Here is a 17,827-nt window from a genome sequence, read left to right as displayed (position 1 = left end):
GTTTACTTTATGCTTTATTGAATATTTGATTCAGACTGAGTGACCCCACACAGCCAGCCTCGAAAACTAATTTCAACTTTAAGGTGAACAACTGAAACAACATCAGTCTGAGAGACTGGTCAGGAAACCTTCAAGTATTATACCAACTTTTTTTGAACGCTATCAGTTTGCCTACAGGGAGATCAGGTGCACACAGCACTGAAGCACCTGGATCTTAACAACACGTATGTCTGCATGCTTTCTATTGACTACAATCCTGCTTTTAATACAAGCCTCATCCCCAACATGGAGTCTGCTTATAAGAAGAGGGAAAGGAGAACAACTGTCCTGGGACTCCAACACAACTTTGAGTGCTCAACAACACATCTTTTACTTCAGGAAACTGAGGGGAGAAAACCAATGTGCAATAAGAGTTCTGTTGTGCTTGTTCAGTTGCACAAAGACAGAACAGGAAGCCATCCAGAGGGTCATTACAACTGCTGGACAAAGCTGCCAGATATCAGCTCCACCTCTGCAGTTTGCAGTGATCAGTCTGTATCCTCACTAACCCTAACCCCGTTCCAGCTGCTCCTGTCTGGCAAATGGTTCAAGACGTCCATTAAAACAAGAGTCCTGATTAGCTCCTCAACTCTCCCTGCTAGGCACTATCGTCATTGTTTAGACTTTTCCGTTTATTTATTATTTATACTTATTTTTCCTTCATATGGAGGTGCTGCACTGTCTCATTGTTCATCCATTTTCTTCCACTTATCTGGGGCCAGGTTGCAAAAGCGGCAAATGACATGACACATGACAAGTGCACAATATAATTTCAGTTTAGTTTTTAGTTTTTTTGTCTTTTATTTCATTTTTTCCACACTTTAGTTTTTAGTTTAGGTTTAGGTCAGCGGTCCCCAACCTTTTTTGCGCAACGGACCGGTTTATGCCCGACAATATTTTCACGGACCGGCCTTTAAGGTGTCGCAGATAAATACAACAAAATAAAACTATTACCGCTACCGAAAAAGAAGATTTATTCATAACACACGTGAAAAGACCCAGGAAAACCAAGTTAACGATAAAAACAATAACAAAATAACGCTGAAAACCGATAAAAACCCTGAAAACCATACATTTCACACCTGAGCCTCAACTTTTGCGGCCCGGTACCAAACGACTCTGGTTTAGGTGACTACACTAACCCTATTGTTTTGTCATGCAAAGCTGTACAGCAGCTGTTTCCATTTATCTTTTATATAATGTTCTTCCATGTAATACATTACCATATTACATACCATAAATCCAGATTTACACCCGCAAGTGTGGTCATAAAAGGGAGCAGAGATACAGTGTGAGCGTTTTAAAATTGAGGGATTTGTCCAAAACAGAATCAGGTTTTCATCAGAAAACTGCTTTTCTGCCTCAAATGCATACTTAGTTCTTAATTATACAGTGTCTAACTATAGAGTATCCAAAAAGTGATTGCAGCAAGGAGACTTTAATAGCTTTGTGGCTCTTCCTATAAACTTTAATTATAGTCAGTGTGAGTATTGTTTTGAAAGAATCGTTTTTCATCTGGCTGTAATGAAAACGTGTTGGTGGGTGGAGAGGAGGAAGCCGGACAATATATCTCCCCATCTTTTTCAGTTCAGGAAGGAAACTTGCACCACGGGGACTTCAGGTCTCTGAGGGCGGGAGGCCTCTGCAGGCGTGTGGCTGTCTGCTGTCCCGCTGGCTCAGGGGACAGCTGTGATCAGCTGCGGCGTTTGGCTCGTGCTCCGCGATAGCAGCTGCCATAAACAAACAGCTCTGAAAGCTGCTGGCTCGAGCCCCAGCTCTTTTCAAGACACTCCAGTGACCCCAGTGACCTTCACCCGACTCACTCCATGAAGTTTGGACAGATTTTGAGAGTCAAGCTGGTAACGAAATCCAAAACAAACTAGATGAGAACGAGGACAAAGTGGCTGCTAGATGCTTTATTAGGCCGTCGGGACCTGATGTGCTATTGGAAGATTTAGAGGAAAGATTTACTTTTAAAAAAAACAAAATAGGTTTTGGCTTTTTTAACTCCACTATATGGGATTAAATTCTAGTTAAGGTGTGTGTCTTATGCTTACTTTATCTGCTTATCTGGAATATACAGTTGCCATGTATACTGTGAGTCTTGGTTGCAGTTTCTTACACAGCTTAAATGTGTTTTTCAGCCCTGAAACTTTATCCTGCGCTCATCAACATACATTTCTGGGATTTCAACTGAATGATGTGTTAAAAGCATATTTACAAAAAAGAATTCTCATTATTTTCTGTCTTTTCTGTGTTCAAATACAAGAATAAACCTTTGCGCTTCAGGTCAAGCATTCTTTGTCATGTTTTATGACTTTAAGGCACCTTAAAACCACGATGTCATCGGGAATCAACATCACTGAAAAATTAACAAACAAGATATTTGTTCACTAATCAGCTTTACAGGCGCTACCGGGGGATATACCTTCCACAGTCTCTTACCTCTCTGCACACTTTCATTCTCGTGGTTCTTCCATCTGTTTGCTCAGTTGTGTGACTTGAACGCAGCTTTCTTTATAAAACCCTGTGAGCTGTTGAACAGATAATCAAAACAATCTGCCTCTGAGTTTTTGCTTATGGCGATATGAAGCAGTCTGGAGTCTACCTTAAGCCAATTTAAGCCCAGAGAAGCTGCTGATGTCATCACAGCTGGGTAGCTGCATTATTCTTTCTCTGAGATGCTAACGTGGTTATTTTAATGTTTCAATAAAAATTCTTGCTGCCACTGTCACAGCCTTTTATTTCCCTTTATTTTTTTAGGTGAAATAAAATTCAAATTGAACACAACAGAGTTTCACATTAAATAAATGAGGTTTTTAATCCAGGTTTTCACACAGTACGGTTACATGGATTTAGGTACAGGTTATATTTGACAAACTGGACAAGACACTTTTTTTTTTTTTTTTTTTTTTTTTTTTTTTTTGCCTGTCCCGTTTGGCTCTTTTGCCATCAGAATTATTGTCTAAAGGCGAAGAAAGATGCCCAACGGATTTTCTTTACCAAATTGACCATCCCAGCTTTGCCGTAATGGTCCATTTGATTCACCTTTTATTCTTTATTTTATTTTCACTTGCTGAATACGGGACAGATTTGACTGGGGGAAAGAAAAGGGAGAAAGAAAGAGGGAAAGAAAGACAGTTGAGAAGAGGGACGGGGGAGAAGGGCCAAAAACAAAAACCAACAGAATAAGCAGAAGAAAAAAAATAAATAAATAAAAAAATAAATACATATATCGATCACCTGGATCACCTGTTGAGAAAGAAAAAAGAAAACAAGCAGAAGAAAACGAGAGTAATACAATAAACCACATCACAATGATATATGGGAATATGACAGTAACTACTAAATATTAAACATTATTGTGCAGCACGTAAGATCGACAGCACAGTGTGCATTGAGGTAGGAGCCAAAAAGGGTGTAGTTTGTGTGTGTGATCACCCGTGTGTACACCTGTGAGCATGGACGCGCTTGTTTTCTTAAAAGGTTCCCTCATGTAATGATCTGCTAGAGGGTGTGGGGGGCCACTGCCCCGTCCTCCAGGGCATGAAGCAGGTATGGAGGAGATCAAAACTCCAGACATCCAGAGGCCCCCAGAACACAAGAGACCAAGGAAGACCAACAGAGGGGCAGCCGCGCCACTGTCCCAGAAAGAGCCGAGGAGAGTCCCAGATGAGGGGTCACCCAGCAGCCACGGAGCAGAAGCCAGGGGGGGCTGCAGTGACGTGCCCGTGAGCTCCGCCGGCAGCCAGCTGTGCCTGAGTGACCGAGCCCCAGGCCGAGAGGCCGGGGGCACCCCACCTCCGAGGTGGCCCAAGCGAGCCCCAGGCTCCAGGCCCCGATAAGCAGCCGCCAAGGAGTGAGCCGGTGTGTACCCGGACGCCCACCCCCGGACACAAAGAACCACCAACGCACCGATGTCTGAGGGAGTCCGCCCCCGGCAGGGGAAGTGGTGGGGGGAGATAGGCCTCCAAACCTTGGAGGGCCTGAGCTGTCCTCAGAGAGGTGGCATCTGATACCCAACCTGACATATAGACACAGACATACAGGCACACACAGATACAAACATCCATTCCCACCCTCATGCTCTCATATGCACTTACTCCACACTCAACCAACGTGGAGACAGACATAAAGAGACGCTGTACACACAATCACACTCCCCAAGCGTACTCTACGAACCGGGTCTAGGTACCCTTGCCCCTGGAGGGGGGAACTGCACCCAGACCCAGGTTGTGTTACCCTTTTCCCTGCGGTGGGGAGAAGCAGACCGCCCCGACTCCGCAGCAGCAGGGAGGCCCCACATTCCGGATCCCAGTCGGACGGCCAACTCCTCCTCCTAGCCCCCCTGCTCCAGCAGGAAGCAGAGAACGAGGGTGAGAGAAGACTCCTAACCTCCCTCCACCCGCTCATTGTAGTGTTGATGTATGTGTGTTCTAAGGTGCATTTAAAACCCAGGAGGGCATGGAGCTACCTTTCATAGAGCAGCAGGTAAGCGCATAGTCCCTCCTGCTAGCCCTCAATGTCTACGTGTATTTAAAATTGAGAGGTGGGCAACGACGCCGGGGGTGAGGTGTACACCCTGATGGTAATTGGGATTCCGTGTAGCGTGCCCACCCCCAAGATCCTATATGTATGTGTAATGAGAGTGTGAGTAATGTGAATGTCTAAGTTGCGGGATAAAATTGAGGCAGAGGCAGCCAGAAGGGGACAGAGGGGGGGGGGGGGTTACCTCCTCTGCACCCTGGTGACACACCCCTACTCCAAGGCCCTGCATGTGTCGGTGGTTGTGGTGGAGCGGGAAGAGGGAGGCAGCTGGAGATGGGGAGGGAAGGAAGGGAGGGGCAAGTGACCCCTCCCTGGGGCCAGCTCCCCCGCTGACCCCAGTAGGCACCCCCATACTCCGCGACCCGCCAGGGAAGGGGGGCCCAGGCCCATCCGAACCGGGGACCAGTGCAGCGGCGCCGCCCGGCCCCACAGTGCCCGGGGCAGTCCACCCAACCCCACAACAGAGAAAACTACACCCACCCCATCATCCACTCATCTTCCAGACTACATAAGACAATAGACGCCCAGGCTGAGATCTTCCTCCACCTCTCCTGTATCTCCCCCTTTTGCAGAGAGAGTTCCTGAGAGAGGAAAGCTCCTGCAAGATGTGACAACCCCCCCCCCACCAGTTGAAGAGCCCCCCAGGTGGCTCGGCGCACCGGCGGCACCCTGCGCCAGTGGCGGGCCCCCATATACCCACCGGCCCACAACCCCGGCAACACACCAACCAGGACCCAGGCCCCCGAGGCCCGGCCAGGGCCCCAGGCCAGAGCCGGAGCGCCCCCAGAACCTCACGCCCGTCCCGGACCCACCCAGGGGCAGCCAGGCTACCAGGTCAGTAACCCCCGTCCGTCAGCACAGACCCTCCCCTAGCCCCGCTGCACGTAGCCACGAGGAAGCCGTCACCTAAGAGCCAACAGAGCCCCTAATTGGCCATGACCGCTACCCCGGGTTGAGCCCCCCAAGGAAGATGCTCCCGGGGAACCGCCTGACGCCCTAAGCCCGACCCTACCCCCACACCAATCACAACAGTGAAGGCGAGACCAAAATATGACCCCCCACCCCCACTAGGTGATGGAGGTGATCAAAGGAGTCCAGAGCAATTGATCTGATGTGGTGGCAGAGGCTGTATCAAGACTAATGTAATCTAATAGATAATTTCTATATTGGTTAGAATTAAGATTGTTTTTATTTTTCCAGTTCATGAGGACTGTTTTCTTGGCTATGCATAGGGCAGTGAAAACCATATGGGCTATATTCTTTTCTGAAGTGACATTATCTAAGCTGCCCAACAAACACACTAAGGGGGAAGTTGGAATGTTACATTTCAGACACTTTGATAAGTCTTCACATATCTCGCGCCAAAACTTCTGAACTGGTGGACAGAACCAAAGAGCGTGGATATAATTGTCCGGTGAATTGGTTTGGCAGTGTGAGCAGTTGTTGGTAGATGCAAAGCCCATCTTGAACATCCGATGACCTGTATAGTGCACTCTATGTAGTATTTTGTATTGAATTAATTGAAGACTGGGATTTCTGATTAGATGAAAGGTTTTTAAGCAAATCTGAGACCAGAAGTTTTGGTCTAAGTTAACTGATAAATCCGCTTCCCATTTTGCAATAGGAAGTGATATTGATTCATCTGTTTTAGAAAGCATTCTGTACATTTTGGATAGTAATTTGGGGGTTTTAAGAGTAAAAAATTGAACCACACTTGGTGGTGTTTGTAGTTCAACTTGACCCAGTTTAAATTTCTTTTTTATTATGGATTTAATTTGTTGATATTCTAAAAATCTTTTCTTGTTGATCCCATATTGTGTAACTAGTCTGTCAAATGAAATAAATTCTGTTCCTTCTAGTATATGTTCTACATATTTGATTCCTTTACCATTCCAATCTGAAAAGTTTATCATATTATTGTTTTGTAATATGTCAGGGTTGTTCCAGATAGGTGTACGTTTGCATGGGATTAATGAAGACTCCGTCAATTTTAGAAACTCCCACCATGCTGTCAGAGAAGAGCTGATGTTGATGCTTTTGAAGCATTCATGTCGTTGGATGTTTGAGCTGATAAATGGTAGATCTGAAATCTCTAGATTATTGCAAAGTGCTTGTTCTACATCTAGCCAAGGTTCATCTAAGAGGGTATGTTTTAGCCATCCTGAGATAAACTGAAGCCTGTTGGCTAAGAAGTAGTGCTGAAAGTTCGGTAGTTCTAATCCTCCTTTATCCTTGGTTTTTTGTAGTGTTTTTAAGCTTATACGTGGGGGCTTATTTTTCCAAAGGAATTTGGACATATATGAATCTAGAGATCTGAACCAATCTTGCGGCGGTTTAGTTGGGATCATTGAGAATAAATAATTTATTTTTGGTAATACCATCATTTTTATAGCAGCAACCCTTCCCATGAGTGATATGGGTAGACATTTCCATCTAGCCAGATCACCTTCTACTTTCTTTAAAAGTGGGGTATGGTTTAATTTAGTTAGATCTGCAAGCTTGGGAGAAACATTAATACCTAAATATTTTATATTTCCCGATTGCAGTGGAGTAGAAGAGGAATTATGGAAGCAGCAATTAATAGGAAGGACTGTAGATTTTGACCAGTTAATTGAGTAATCTGATATTCTTGCAAAAGAGTTTATCAATTCAATCACCCCAGAGATATTGGTTTGTGAATTTTGGAGAAAGAGTAACACATCATCAGCATAAAGGCTGATTTTATGTTCTACGTTCTTGCATTTTATGCCCTTAATTGCTGAATTCTGTCTAATTGCTGCTGCTAGTGGTTCGATAAAAATTGCAAACAGTGAAGGGGAGAGTGGGCATCCCTGCCTGGTGCCCCTCAGGAGACATAAGCTGGAGGATGTCTGGTCATTTGTTCTGACACAAGCTGTTGGGGAATTATATAATATTTTTAACCAGTTGATGAAAGAAGATCCAAAACCAAATTTGTGTAAAGTTGCAAATAGAAATTTCCAGTTAACTCTGTCAAACGCTTTTTCTGCATCTAAGGAAAATATTGTAGTTTCAAGGTTTTTACTGTATGAGTAGTCTATCAAATTAAGTAATCTACGTGTATTTGTTGATGAGTGCCTACCTTTTATGAAACCAGTTTGGTCAGGATGAATTAAGAGGGGGGTTATTTTCTCTAGTCTCTTCGAGAGAGCTTTGCAGATTATTTTGAGGTCTACATTAATAAGGGATATTGGACGATAGCTTGAGGGATATACAGGGTCTTTGCCTGGTTTTAGCAGGAGATTAATGTTTGCAGAATTCATATTTGATGGAAGTCTGCCCTTTTCTTTGATTTCTAACAACGTTCTGTAAAAAACTGGTGCTAGAATCGTCCAGAATTCTTTGTAGAATTCTGCAGGAAAGCCGTCTGGACCTGGAGCCTTATTATTGGACATATTTATCAGGGCTTCCTGGAGTTCACCTGATGTCAGTGGCGAATCCAGTGCCATTGCTTGAGAGTCTAATAATTTTGGGAGAGTTATGTTGTCTAAAAATTGATCAATTTCCTTTTTAGATGGGTTTATTTGTGTTGAATACAACGTTTTATAGAAATCCCTGAAAATGTTGTTTATTTGTTTCGGTTCATATATTGTGTTCCCAGATGAATCTTGAACAGCACATATAGTTGTTTTTTCTTTATTTATTTTTAACTGGTTTGCTAGAAATTTACCGGATTTATTACTATGTTCATAATTTTGTAAGTGTAGTCTTTGTACTAAGAATTTTGTTTTTCTATCAATTATCTCATTTAATTCTAGTTTTGTTTTGCGTATTTTGTTCAATGTTTCCTGATCTTGGTGGGACGTGTAGGCTTCTTCTAGTGATTTGATGTTTTTTTCTAATTCCTGAATATTTTTGTTTTCTTTTTTCTTTTTATGTGATGAGAAAGAAATTATTTTACCTCTCATCACAGCTTTCCCTGCTTCCCATAAAACAGAAGCTGATGTTCCGGGAGTGTCATTAAAGTCTAAATATGAAGTCCACTCTTTTTTAAAATATTTAATAAAGTCTTCATCTTTAAGCAGTGATGTATTAAATCTCCAGTTTTTACTTGGCATAGTATTATTCTTGTGCATTAGTGTTAAAGATACAGGAGCATGATCGCTGACAACTATAGGGTGAATCTCAGTGTCTGAAACGTCACTCAGCAGTGAGCTGCTGACCAAAAAATAATCTAGACGAGAGTAGGAGTGATAAACATGTGAAAAAAAAGTATATTCCTTACTGGTGGGGTGAAGGGAGCGCCATGCATCGCAAAGACCAAAGTCGCTCATATACTGTTTGATTATATTTGTGGACTGCCAATTACGCTGAGTTCCTGCTGTATTGAGCCTATCCATTTCTTCATTCAGTCCAAGGTTGAGGTCGCCTCCAAGCACAAGTGTGGCATCTAAGTGTTCAGAGAGTGCACTGAAAAAAACCGTGAAAGAATGAGGGATCATCAACATTTGGACCATATACACTTACAATACATAGCTTTTTATCAAGTATAGATAGTTTAATGATTAAGAATCTGCCCTCTGGATCTATAACTGTATCGAGTACTGTGAAATTAATTTTTTTATGAATTAAAATTGCTACTCCCCTTTGTCTAGAATTATAACAGGCTGAGAACACATTAGGAAACTCAGGTGTTTTAAGTTCATTCGAACCTCTAAGAGGTCTGTGGGTCTCTTGTAAAAGGACAACATCTGCCTGTAGTTTTTTGAGTTGGTTAAATATTTTTAACCTCTTTTCTCTGGAGCCAGCTCCATTTACATTCCATGTAACGAATCTTAGTGCACCCATAGATGTCTGTGCATAACTAGGGGTGTACTCTGTGTGTGTCGCTTAGACAGGTGGAGAGAATACCTCACTTGTTCATAAATAAGGAGAGGGAGAGAGAGAAAAAATGTGTGGCGAGATGCTCCCCGAGTCTGACTATGTGTTTGCATATTTACTAATATGAGTATGCTTGGCTTAAGTGTGTGTATCCTGTAGGTCTGTGTGCGCTGTCTGACTGATGTAAATGTGCTGCCGTTGAGCGCATGACTGTGCGTGATCGTGCAGTGAGTAAGTGTCGAAATAAATGATGTTGTTTGTGGATGAGTGTGGAAGCAGGTGATCGAAGCAGTGAAAGAAATAAAGAAAGAAACCAAGGACGAGGGTGAGCAGCATAAAAACAAGAGGGGGAAAAGAGAGAAAAAAAAAAAAAAAAAAAAAAAAACGAGAAGAGAGAAAAGAAAACGTAAACATTCCAATTAAATCACTGACGGAGAGTGACGGTGTTAATACTGCTATGAAATCACACTTAAGATGCGATTTGATACCGGTAAGTTAAACAAATGTTAATCCAAGTTAGTGTGAGTGGATAGGGAAAGGGTGTAGCGGATTCTTATCTGGTCTGAAGTTAATACAGCCACGGAGTGATGTTGGGGTCGCGGTGGAGCTGTCCGTCCACGTACAGCCGGTCCACAGCGATGACAGCGCGGGAGCCCTTCTGGATGAAGCCGCGTCGGATTGGGAAAAGGACCCTGCGTCGTTCCAGGATCTCTTTGGGGAACTGATCGTTCACGCTGAAGTCCGTTCCTTTTAATTCCCTGCCGCGGCTTTTCACATGTTGCTTTTGTTTGAAGTGGCCGAATTTGGCCACGATAGGACGTGGTCTCCCGGCCGTAGCCCGAATGGGGCCGAGGCGATGCACCCTATCGAAGACGATGTTCTTCACCGTGTCCTCCGGCAGCTTCAGGTGGGTTTTGATGAAGCTTTTTACCGTGGTCTCCGCGTCCTCTCCAGCGGCTTCTGGAATACCAGAAAATACTAGATTATCACGCATGCTACGAGCTTGTAGATCAATAACCGTTTCTTTTATTTTTTTATTTTCTCTATTGAGCTGGGTAACATTTTCTGTGAGAGATTTCACCGACTCCCTTAGCGTGGCATTTTCAGCAGCGAGCGTTTCCACTTGCTGCTGGCTGAACTCCAGGGATTCTCGCAAGCATTTAAATTCCCGGTGAAGAATCTCCACCAGGGACAGCCTTGCGTCGAAACTGGACAATCGCTTGTCGATTGACTCCAGTATGTCGGCAATATCTTTGCCAGCTGGCGATGTTGTGCCGGGGGAATCTGCCGGGCGTTGTCTTTTCGACGACGGCGTCTCAGATTTGGCCGGGGAAGCTGCACTCTGGGCCTTCTTCATCACGAGATCCTGAAAGCACTGATCAATATAATCTTGGAGAGCGTCTAAACTCTCCCCGTTGTTCTCCAGGGTGTTGGAGATAATTTAGGCAAATATTGTTAGTTATGAGACAATTGAAAAGTGTATTTGGTAATACTGAAGCTTAAAGAAATTTGTTCAAATCTAAACTACCATTTGCTTTAATTTTCCGCCAAAATCTCCGGCGTCTGACGTCAGTTACAACATTAGTCGCTTACCTTGACTGTCACTTCCGCTTACCTCTGCCGTCTCCTCCTCCTGCCCTGCCGTCTCCTCCTCCTGCCCTGCCGTCTCCCTCTGGACAAGACACTTTAATAAAGGGTGGACAGAAGAAGCAGGTGGAACCTCGTTCATTGCATGCAAATCTTGTTTCGCCAGTGACTCAGAGAGAGCCTCTCATTGCTCCCAACATGACTGATCCGATGTTACTACCAGCAGAGTATCTCAGTCAGCTCTGTGAATGCCATCATGTGCATGAAAGTCACATGTTCGGGAGATCTTGGAGGAGAGCCTGATGAGCTGTGTTTTCCACAGCCATTAACAGAGTATCAAATTTACTTTGTTTTGTTTTGTTTGGTTTGTGACGTCCTGCCAATGGACTTCCACTTCATCCAGTAACCAAACAAACAAACAAACAAAAAAAAAAGGTTGAAGCTGTCCAGAGAGCCCAGTGAAGCCCAAATCCCCCCCAGAACCACCATGGAGATGTTCATTTGAACTGTTTATATGATATATTTATATTCTTCATGCCAGACTAATAGAAACAGTGGCTAAAAAGGCATAAAATAAAATATACATATGTATACTATACATATGGATGAAAACATGAACCAAGTCACTTATGATTAACATCAGTATTATGCTGTTTTAAAGGGGACCTATTTCCAACTTCATATTTTATTCTTATACGGGGCCCTGGAGCAGCTCGTTCTCATGTTTCTTTCTGGTTTAAACTCATTTAAATAAAGTTAACAGAAATAGCCCCAATGGCCGTGGTGTCAAACATTTAAAATGCCTGACACATCTTTTGGATTTTCAATTACCTGCAACAATAGCTGCGGAAAAACAGGGTTTGGATTAAAGGAAGAGGTTTTTTTCAAAAGATCAGTTTTCTCGGTTGCCAGGCTGATTCCTCCCATATGAAGAGTCTTGAAACTTACAGCACTTCCTGTAGAAACACATTAGCTTCAGGTCTAATCAAACAAAAAAGGGAGACTCTCCATCCATGAACATGAACAGAAACGTTATACAAAAGCTGCCTCCCTTTAAACCAGCTGTTTCTGATTGGATGCTCCTCTCATACAGAGGGTTTGAACAGCTTTCGGCTGTCAGTAACTGTGCGGGGTAATTTTACCAGTGCAGCTGCCACAGCGACAACTACCAAAAGCAACCGCCTATCTCTCTTTCACTGATTGATTGGCTGTTTGAAGGGATGGATACATGTATGTTTGAATCTTCCCTGAGCATTTGGCTCACAGGGGTTGTGACTTTGGCCATGTTTAATATGACCACCTGCCAGTGGAACAGGAGATATAAGACAGTAAAATAAAAGGCATAATAGGTCACCTTTAAATGTATATGTGAATATGTATTAAAAATGTTTATGCACCAATAAAAAAAACTCCTGACATGTCTAGAAATTGTCAAATTCACAGTCAAAGTCTGTCATTCTGCACAGGATGTACTTCCACTGCCGATCTCTGAAAGAAAGAAAGAACATCTTGTGAGTCTAACCACTACACGTGAATCAAGTTTTATTGTTTCCTCCATGTCTCGTCCACTGTGCCAATACATTCTGATCTCGTAGGTCTGATTTTGAGATACAAGCATGCAGCTGCAGTTAGACATGGAAAAATGTTCTTGACAAACCTTAGCACTCCACTGAAGGTGGTCTGGGCACCTCGGATAAAGTATCCATAACTTGGGACAACTAGCTCTCCCTCTTCTCTGTAGTATTCAGGAACGTCAGTGGTCTTCCTGCAGAAAGCCGCAAATCACAATTTTATTAACCATTTGCTGATTGAGTCAGTCTGTTTTGTAGCAATACAGATTAAAAACATTAATACCACGCTCACAGTTTACCTAACAGCATCGTTAAAGCCAACTAACTTTGGCTTTAACGATGCCAACAATGCCAACATCTTATATACTGTACAAAAGATGTAAGTCAGACCAATGTGGCTTAAACCTGAATTATGTCTAATGTCCAGCAGGTGGCAGGAGAAAAGATGTGCGACTGTCTAGAAGTCTATGTGAAAATTAGCCTAGATCTCAATGGTTAATGGTGTCATTTGATATTTTAAAGTGTATTTATAAAAGTGTGATTATTTTTTTAAATGTGGTCTGACTGGGAAAAAAATGAGGTAATACTGAAGGTTATGATGTAGGGCATGGCTAGCAACTGGGTCTGAAAGTGAGTTAAAGAGCCTTAAGCATGCATTCTTTCTGATGGCCTGCAGAGGGCGACTCCTCTGGCTTAACCCCAACCGGTCGCAGCAGATGGCCGCCCCTCCCTGAGCCTGGTTCTGCCGGAGGTTTCTTCCTGTTAAAAGGGAGTTTTTCCTTCCCACTGTCGCCAAAGTGCTGCTCATAGGGGGTCATATGATTGTTGGGTTTTTCTCTGTATCTATGAAGCTCCTTGAGGCGACTTTTGTTGTGATTTGGCGCTATATAAATAAAATTGAATTGAATTGAATTAAAAAAGATATCCAGTTGTATAGAAGTCCGTGAGAAAATAACACTCAGCTTCCTTATTCAGTGAGCTCAGTAAGCACTTTCCTGACAAGTTTATGGGTTCAGTCACTAAAACACGAGTTTTATTTTGTCGTAATTTTATGATCAAATTCTGTGGTCACATTATGGTCGTTATTAGAGTCAGGAAGGGGGATAAAACATCCTTTTATAACCAGATTTGTGAAGTCTGGTTTCAAAAAGTTGATGACGTCTAAAATGTTCTGCTTGACGCTTCAAAACCTCAAGTGGTTCACAATTTCTCTGTTTGAATTTTGCATCCCCACTCGAAAAAATCGAAATCCGTTCCAATCTGAAAACCTACATGCAGGAGTAGGGACAGCGGCGTTTGTAGAAGCAACAGTAAAACTGCCATTCCCGGTCAAGAGTGGACTCAAAGTACTTGCTCTGAACACCTGCTACCAGGCCGTTACGGGTGCATGTTGAAGTCCTGCAAAGACATATAAAAGGCATTAAGTGAGTAACACTTACTTAATATATATTCAACAGTTAAAAAGCTGAGAAACAGTTTTAGATGAGACTCATTTAGACAGTTTGGTGGAAAGACCAGCTATTTTATGTTTGGGCTAAAGACATGCAGCATGCATAGACGTTTGTCATGGCAACATGGACCTGGCCTGAAGCCTTTCAGTCGGGGGCTAAGTTTCCCTGCAGTTTACTGTCCTCCCTGGTGTAATTCAAACAGACAGCTATGTTAAAGAGGGGCAGGCGAGGCTGCGGTAAAGAGCCTTCACAGTGTTTGCAGACCAATCAGTGGGATGGGTGCAGTCAAGCTCAACTTGAAATAAATGTAAAGAGCACAAATGTGTTCTGCTGTCCAAACCAGAAACAGTCATCTGAAACAGATAAGCGGTCTGTTTGGAGGGGGAATTGTAGACTGACGTCTCTGTGTAAACAGCGGGTTGAATCATAGACCCAAACCAGTTTTCTAAAGGTTGACCCAAGTCCTTTAATTAGATCAACCTTTCAGTGGAACTGATAGTTAGTCAGAGATGTTTATGTCAAGTTGGAAAGGACTCATTTTATTTTCTTCTTCGCTTTAGTGGATTCTTACTGTCAGAGTCTATTGTGCATTGCAGTGATCCTTTTAATCCTTTTTTCATGAATGGCATATTGCAAAAGTTCAGAAACACGTGAAACATGTGGCCTACAAAATGCACGGATATCCCTAAAGAACACAGTTGGACGAAGCTCTTTAAAATTCACTTTTCCCAGAAATTTCAGCGGAAAACACTTATGGCTGCTCTGCAGTGAGATGGTGATTCATACAGACCCAGGAGGACCTGGATCTGTTCCTCTGAATGAAACAACAGAACAAAAAGCAATGTTTTATGAAAATAACAGAAGGACAAATATGTGGAAAGTCTGAGAACAGCTGAAAGTTATTATATACTGACTCTGAGTATGACAACTGTATAGGTCCAAAGAACTTCAGCTTAAAAAGTAATTTAATTACTGTTTTCAAATTATGTTTGGCTGGTTGCATCTGCTTATAATGTAAGAAATGCCTGAGTAAATAAAGTGGAGCAAGTGCAGGGGCCAGTGTTTATGTGGTGGTTTCTTTCATAACTGAATACTTTTTTTCCTGTCCTCACAGGTTCAGCACTGTTACCATTCTGAGAACCTCATCTATCATATAAATGACTAACAATGTGCTGCGGGTTGTCTCAGAGGTTTTCTTGGCTGAAGTTTGGTCCTCTGCTTATTGGGAACCCTTATTATAAACTTTTATTAAGAACAGTTTGACCCTTGTCCTCCATCTTCCCTGTGCTAATGTGTTTATATTAACCATAGCTCTGTAGCTAGCCACCAGGTGGCCACATATGTGGCAACTTTAGAAAATGCTTTTTAATCTCCTTGTTTATATTCAAAGCTCTTTCAGCGCTGTGTTTCAGTTTGATTTAGAAATCCTTCAATCAGAACTTGGTGTATCATCTGTGGTCGTTAAACTGCACTGGGTCTCCAGGGAGAACAGATACACTGATCTTTTTACTGTGGAATTTGGACCATTTTTAAACTCTCAGTGGTGCGTTGATTGATTGATTTCACACCTAACTGGGATTATATTCGCTCCTCTGCTTTGCACTTTAATCTCCACCTTTAGTTCATGACAAAACCTATGAGTTTGAGCCTGTGATGTCTATACCTGAGATTTTGCTGCTGTGTTTAAGTGATCCACCCAGTAACAGTGGCATTTATGGGCTAGTTGGAGCAACAACCAACAAAGCTGTGCCTCTTGATTTGCCTGAAGTTAACAGCCGAGTGATGCTTATTGGCTCCGGGATACATTACTTGTATAAAAGAACACATCCAAGCATGTCCACAGCTGCCGCACTGAGGAAAAACAAGATTTTCCTGCTTGCAATCTGATGTTTCCATTGGGGATTGTCCTTTGAGTGCATTTACAACCTAATGCTCTCAATCACTGTGCATCACTTATTTTGGTATTGCTGTAGCATTATTGTATAAGTAGCTGGCTAAAGCCCTTAAAAGCCATTTAATATAATGTCATTTTCAGAAAGATTATAACAGTTAAGCAGACTGGGTTTTGTGCATCTTCATATGTCAGACTTGACATCCTTTAAATGATTTACTGCTATTAGCCAACTTACAGCTGACTGCTTAAACATGAATGACATTTTCTGATCTAACTATAAACCTGGAACGCATATGACTGTCTTCCAGCATGCCTCAGCACACAGCTGTCAAAGTTTTAAAAAGCAAATAAAAGTTGGCACCAAGCAAGTAAAAGACAGATTAAGACTTAGCGGACCCACCACTCCATCCCAGCACGGTTGATGTCGTCCCACCAGCAGTCACTGGGCTCCCCCAGACCCGCAGGTGTGGGCTGGCACTCAAACGACCACAGGCGGTCGGAGCCATCATTCTCACTGAAGTAGCTCCTGATGGCCACGATTACTTCACCGTGGGGACACTGGAAGTTGAATCCCTGACGGTAGCCATTGACCCAGCCCATGTCATAATGGTCTTGAGACTGAGCCGCCACTGAGGCCAGCAACGCCAACAGCACCAGAGCTGGATTCATGATGAGGAGATCAGTCCATCTGCTGCACTTCTTCACATCTGCCTCAGCTTATACTCCTCCAAGCCTTTTGTTGTCCAGATGTTTTGTATCCAGGAGTGATGTGTAATTTGCTGCTGGCAGGATAAATCCACAAGTAGACCTCGCGTCATTTTAAGGTGGACTCTGAGACAGAGCTTTCACAAAGTCCTAGTGCAGATGAAGGTTTACCTTAAAAGACAGCGCTGTAATCCTCTGGAGAATACATTCACATGTTAACCGTCTAAATATGGAGGATGAAATCATCTTAAATATTTGATGTCTATGTGTGTCTATGTCTAATGTTTAATTCTTTTTTTTTTTAAAGTTTGGCAACAGCTGAGCAAAAACTGAGCAGTACAGCAGGTCTGTAAAAATATTGTGCTCAAAATCATGAAAAACTATACAAATTGTTGATATGATGTATTTTTCTTAACCGCAAGAAATTGAATAAAAAGACCATTTGGCATTCAGCTTTTTCAAAAAAGCATCTGGTGTTAAAAATAAAAGCAAAACAAAGCAAACAAAGACAAGACAGCAAACTTCTAAATGGACAGTGGATGGCAGCACAGTAGCTATTTCCATCTTTTATATACAGCCTTTAGCCCGAGAACGTTTTTTTTTCAACCACCACATGAAGTTTTCCATATATACTAAATTTACTATGTGGAAATTGCTTAGGGTGACCATAAACATGGGCGCTGAAGTTAAGTGCGAGTCACTCCCACTTACTCAATGCTGTGCTGTGAATTTTCACTACCATGCCAAGAAAATAGTCCCAAAGGAAAACACTGATTACCTCTGCTCGTGCAATGTGTGACTTAAAAAAACAAAAAAAACAAGAGTCAAGCTGCTTAGGGAAACTACTGAGCCGTTTTAAAGACATTAAGCTCTACATTTGTGACCTGCTTTGCATGGTTATAGGGAAGTTAGAGGAACAGCTTCAAGTTAGCATTTAATATCATAAAAAACTGGCACTAGACCTCAGCAGAGCAATATCCATTAAAAACAGTAACACACATGACACACCTTTAGAACTTGTGAAAACCAGGCACAAATGCACATGCACATGGCACAAAGTACAGTGGATGATTGCAAAGTTTCCTCGCTGTTTGGCAAAAAAAACATTATTACACAGCTCCTCAGTTTCTCCTGTTCCTGTGAAACAGCACTCCTGTAAAAGCATGACTGCTGTCAGAAGATGTGCTTGGATT

At 42.7% G+C, this 17,827-nt stretch overlaps 1 protein-coding gene across 1 annotated transcript; it reads right to left on the bottom strand.

Moving 5' to 3' along the window:
* Positions 1-11,509: 11,509 nt before the first annotated feature.
* Positions 11,510-17,001, bottom strand: dpt (dermatopontin). Its single transcript, XM_085150165.1, has 4 exons — positions 16,330-17,001; positions 13,857-13,982; positions 12,671-12,778; positions 11,510-12,501 (listed from the first exon to the last, which is right to left on the bottom strand). The coding sequence occupies exons 1-4, from the start codon at positions 16,596-16,598 to the stop codon at positions 12,435-12,437; spliced, it is 570 nt and encodes a 189-aa protein (XP_085006291.1). The 5' UTR covers positions 16,599-17,001; the 3' UTR covers positions 11,510-12,434.
* Between the last annotated feature and the right edge of the window lie 826 nt (positions 17,002-17,827).

The sequence above is a fragment of the Neolamprologus multifasciatus genome, chromosome 23 (genome assembly GCF_963576455.1).
Source record: "Neolamprologus multifasciatus chromosome 23, fNeoMul1.2, whole genome shotgun sequence".
In the NCBI taxonomy this organism is placed as follows: domain Eukaryota; kingdom Metazoa; phylum Chordata; class Actinopteri; order Cichliformes; family Cichlidae; genus Neolamprologus; species Neolamprologus multifasciatus.
This window is presented reverse-complemented; position numbering and strand designations above follow the sequence as displayed.